This window comes from Ovis aries, chromosome 26 (genome assembly GCF_016772045.2).
Source record: "Ovis aries strain OAR_USU_Benz2616 breed Rambouillet chromosome 26, ARS-UI_Ramb_v3.0, whole genome shotgun sequence".
Lineage (NCBI taxonomy): Eukaryota > Metazoa > Chordata > Mammalia > Artiodactyla > Bovidae > Ovis > Ovis aries.
Genome location: NC_056079.1, coordinates 6,934,798 through 6,939,214, shown reverse-complemented (window position 1 = coordinate 6,939,214; position 4,417 = coordinate 6,934,798). Strand labels below are relative to the sequence as shown.

The following is a 4,417-nucleotide window of genomic DNA, read 5'->3' as shown; positions in this document are numbered from 1 at the left end:
GTATGTTATAGACCCCTACGGACCCATAAATATCTGAGAACGTGAATGTTTTTGCTCTGGTAAGGTGGTTGTTTACAGAATACGACAGGCTCTCTCCTTGTAAATTATATACCAGATGCCCTGGAACGAGTGTTATTTCTAAATATAGGCACTGGCCTCCTGTGTTGCTACAGAGAGACCGAAGCAGTGGGCATTAGATTAGCTGGTGAAAGTTACAGACTTTTTGTAAAACATTTTCCCATTGAATAATTTATCCTAAGGAGTTCAACTGAACTTTTATTTTTTAAATCTTAGATACCCAATGTAAAGTCTAACAAGATTGTAGAGTTTAAAAAGTTGTAAATGAAGATATTTATCTTTTGTTTGGTCTTGAGAAAGCTTATAAATCTTTCTACTGTAAAGCATATCTGTATTGAAAAGTAAGATATTTAATATTGAATATATCTGAATAGAAATTTGCAGTTGATTCTCAGATTTTGAAAGGGAGCAGCAGGGAGGGATGAAGGTTTAGCTCAAAACAGAAACTGGAGCATGATGGATCCTCTGATTCTCACATGTTACCAGATTAATTATAGAAATTCATCTAAGGAATTATAAGGAAGCAGACCAGGTGGGGTTGCTTGGGAGTTAAGTAAGCAGAATTCAAAACAATAACTTTTTTCCCTGACTCGCCAGCATGTACTATAAATTACTCCTGTAATGGATTGCTATGACTTTATTTCTCAGCGCTTACTTAGGAAAGAGAAAGATAGCAACAGTGTTGATCACTGGCTTAAATACATTTATGAATCATTCAATTGCTTTATATGGTTTATTTAATTAAGCTGAAAGCACTGAAAATCATTTTGGTCAATAGATGCTGTTACTTATGGCTTGAGTTCCCCTAATTTTGGAGAAGAATTGTTCCTTTAAATTCATATTAAAAACCTCCTGTGTTTATCAGTTCATATTTAACTAAGAATGCTAGGTATTATTTGTGCATTTACGGTGGCAGGCATGTACTTAGCATGCTCCTTTCTAGCCTGCTCTCAATCTTGTCTCACAGGTGGTATTTTTCCTATTTTATGAGCAAATTGACCCGCAGAGAGATTAGGTCCTCCCTGAAGGCCACCACCCTAATCTGGGATTCAAGGCCAGGCCTGCCCAGTCCCTCAGTCTTTTTCCTCCATGACCCTTCTGGGCTCCAACCTGCATCTCATCTCTCTCTTCCTCCTGGTCTCCATTTCTCTCACCTCCTCCTCCTCTAGCTCACCCCACTGCTTTTTAGGCCACAAGCAGCTGGGCTCCTGGGCAGGTGAGCAGAGCTGAATTCATCCAGGAAAATATTAGTAATAGGGCGTGGCTCTCAGAAGACTGACCCCTGCCTTTCAGGCCAAGGGAGCCCTCGCCCACACCAATTATTCCCGGTGGGTTTCTCACTTACCACCACCCACACTCTCCTGCAGACCGTGTGACATTTAACTCCCCTTTCATGCCGGTGGAGGTCCTATGAATAGAGATGATAGCAAATGCACAGACAAAACTCTGGCTTCAGTGTTTTTTTTTTTTTTTCTTCCACCGTAAAGGACTTGAGGCTTGGTGATAAAGAAAATGACAGTGGGTACAGAAAGCTTTGTGACCGTCTTGGAGGAGAATAGGGGACTGTGATGGGTGGTAACTTCAGTAAACACTTAACATTTCTTTATTTTGGCCCTGATGTGGCCTATTTTCTGAATGACGCTTTTCCATTTTTTCTGCCTTTTGTGAACAACAGCTAGCAATGCTGAATGGTCCAGAAGACTAATGAAATCATTTTGATGGATAAATTGTATGTAAAATAGGAATATCTAGTACCCCTCAGTTGTAAGTGTTATTAATTTTGCTGCCCCTTACAGTCTTAATAGTTTACTAGAAAGAAATGAGTCCAAAAATGAATCCAAAAGGCCATTTCTGTAGACTGTTCTGAGTGCCAGCATCTGGTTAATTGCCACATTAGCCAGTGACGGTGGAAGAATTGATAACAGATCAGCCTCATACAATTCAGCATACAGCGTACAGCGATAAATTAAGGATAATGAAATTTACTAACCCATTATATAGGAGGGAGCATTATAAATCATTACAAATATTATAAATGAATATTTAAATTCAAACATTTATTTAAGCATTGGTTACTCAAAACCTTGTTAATTTGCTACCACTGTGCTCAATAAATGAACACAGTGGTTTTACACATGCAGTCTGGGAAGTTAATAATTTGCTTATTTAAACATTCACCATGAAAACTGATATATGTTCTGACGTCCTCCAGAGTTGTGCTCTGCAGTCAAGTTGTTTAATGATAAAATAAACAATTGCATATGATTTTGAAAGCATTGAATTTTATCTTCATAGATGGGAACTGGAAACATAACTGTTTCCCCCAAAGACTTACTTATGATGGTGACTTTAGCATTTTATTTTGTGAGAATATAAGGCTTCAATTCTTATAAATTATTATTTTCCTGCCAGATTTGCCCTATTAACCAATATTTATTGGGGTATACTAATTCAATTCTGCTTTTAATATGATATGGGAGTGTTGCATCCTGGAAAGAAACAATACCCCCAAACTAATGAAAGATAACTCTTTGTTCAGTTGATAATTCAAAGAATTGGATATTGTGGCTTATTAATTTTTTGGATAAGCAGGAAATAATGCTGGATGGAAAGGCAAAACAATGGCAGTGGAGTTGTAACAATTCAGTTCTGGAATTAGACTATGTGACTCTTTTTAAATGTTTTCATTTCTTCTAAAGCTTTTACTTCCTTAACTTTAAAACAGAAATACTAATGATACGTATCTCAAAGAGTTGGTGCCGGGTACGTGCATGCCCCTCTGTGTCTGACTCTTTGAGACCTAATGGATTGTAGCCCGACAGGCTCCTCTGTCCATGGGATTCTCCAGGCAAGAATACTGGAGTGGGTTGCCATTTCCATAGGGTTAAAAAGAGTTGACAGCAACCACCACAATCAGGGTTTGCTCTAACGCACAGATTTTTGTTTTCTTTCTTTTCTGGAAGGTTCCTGGGCAGATCGGTCACCACTACATGAAGCAGCCAGTCAAGGTCGTCTTCTAGCTCTGAGAACATTATTATCACAGGTAAAATATAACATGTAATTTTATAATGTAAGATAATACATAAATTTATGATATAACCTATAGTTTAAAATATGTCTCTCTTCCCTGAGCATACAGCATTCATTATCAATATTAATCAACTCAAAACCAACAAAATTGCTTGATAACTTCTACTAGCTTTTTATTTTAACTCATATTGTAGAGTTATCCATAGTTATCCATAGTTTCTCATTTATCTTTTGAAACATCTTTTAAAATATTTTGGTATAGTTTTATGCCTTAGTATTTCAGATTCCTCACACAGTACATTTGTTCATTGATAGACATATTTAAGCAGGAAGTAATTGGATATATGTATTATTCATCACACATTTTAAATATGCTTACATCGGTACAATGGTGTGCAGTTAATTGCAGGCTTAGTTCGGTCATAAAATATCCAAGGAAGGATAATCAGACCAGATGCTTGCTGTAACAATGCTTTTTCCATTATGGTAATCTGTAGTATGTTATGGGGGTTTGCCTATGAACGCCACAGAACAGTCATTTTTACACCTCTTTGATCATCAGACTCACCAGAGGGAAAAAGAAAAGCACAGATTCTTTTTGAAGTATAAGGGACTCAGGCTTGGCCAATGGGATATGAATGCACACCCAGGTCTGGAAGTCCTTGCCCTGGTGCTTCTCAGAATCAGGGAGACAGGAGTTTTCTCAGATGACTACGAGGGGAGAAAGGGTTGTGTCACTCACTCTAAGTAACACTGCCCTGGGCTCTGGTCATCTGAACTCCTGGCTGGCACTTGAGGTGAACCACAGCATGTCAGAGCTTCCTTTTACTCACCTGTGAACTGAGGTTGCAGAACAAGACACTCCTTAGGGCCTTCCAGTTCCGGGATAATCCAGTGACTATGTGGTTTGCTCATCACCTGATGAAATATACAATAAAAATTGCAAAACGTCACTAACTGCTGAAGGGCAACCCCTCTGAAAGGGTCACACAGTTCTTGGAGAGGAGGAGTCTTAGGAGATTTGTAAGCGCATGTCCACAGACAGGCCAGCTGAGAGGGTCAGAGGCTGTGTCCAGAGCCCTTGTGAGACAGAACCTGGACCTTTCAGAGGCTTCTGTCATCGGTCACCCTCATGGGCAGTGGCTAGAAATCAGCTCTCCAGGTCTGGCTACAGACCAGCCAATCTGAAACCTCTGACAGGGTGATTCAAGGGATCTTAAAAAATTGCCACTCACTAGTAGCAAAGATTTAGGGTGATATTTATTTTCTTGCCTTCATTTCAAGATTCTTCAAGTCCTTCCTGGTGTTA

At 38.9% G+C, this 4,417-nt stretch overlaps 1 protein-coding gene across 3 annotated transcripts in view; it reads left to right on the top strand.

Moving 5' to 3' along the window:
- Window positions 1–4,417, top strand: part of ASB5 (ankyrin repeat and SOCS box containing 5) — a 39,749-nt gene that overhangs the window by 28,027 nt on the left and 7,305 nt on the right. For all 3 annotated transcript variants that reach the window (XM_004021684.5, XM_012105692.4, XM_012105694.5), the window contains exon 2: window positions 3,042–3,121. In XM_004021684.5, the coding sequence (XP_004021733.1) occupies window positions 3,042–3,121 (80 nt within the window). The remainder of the gene's footprint in view (window positions 1–3,041; window positions 3,122–4,417) is intronic.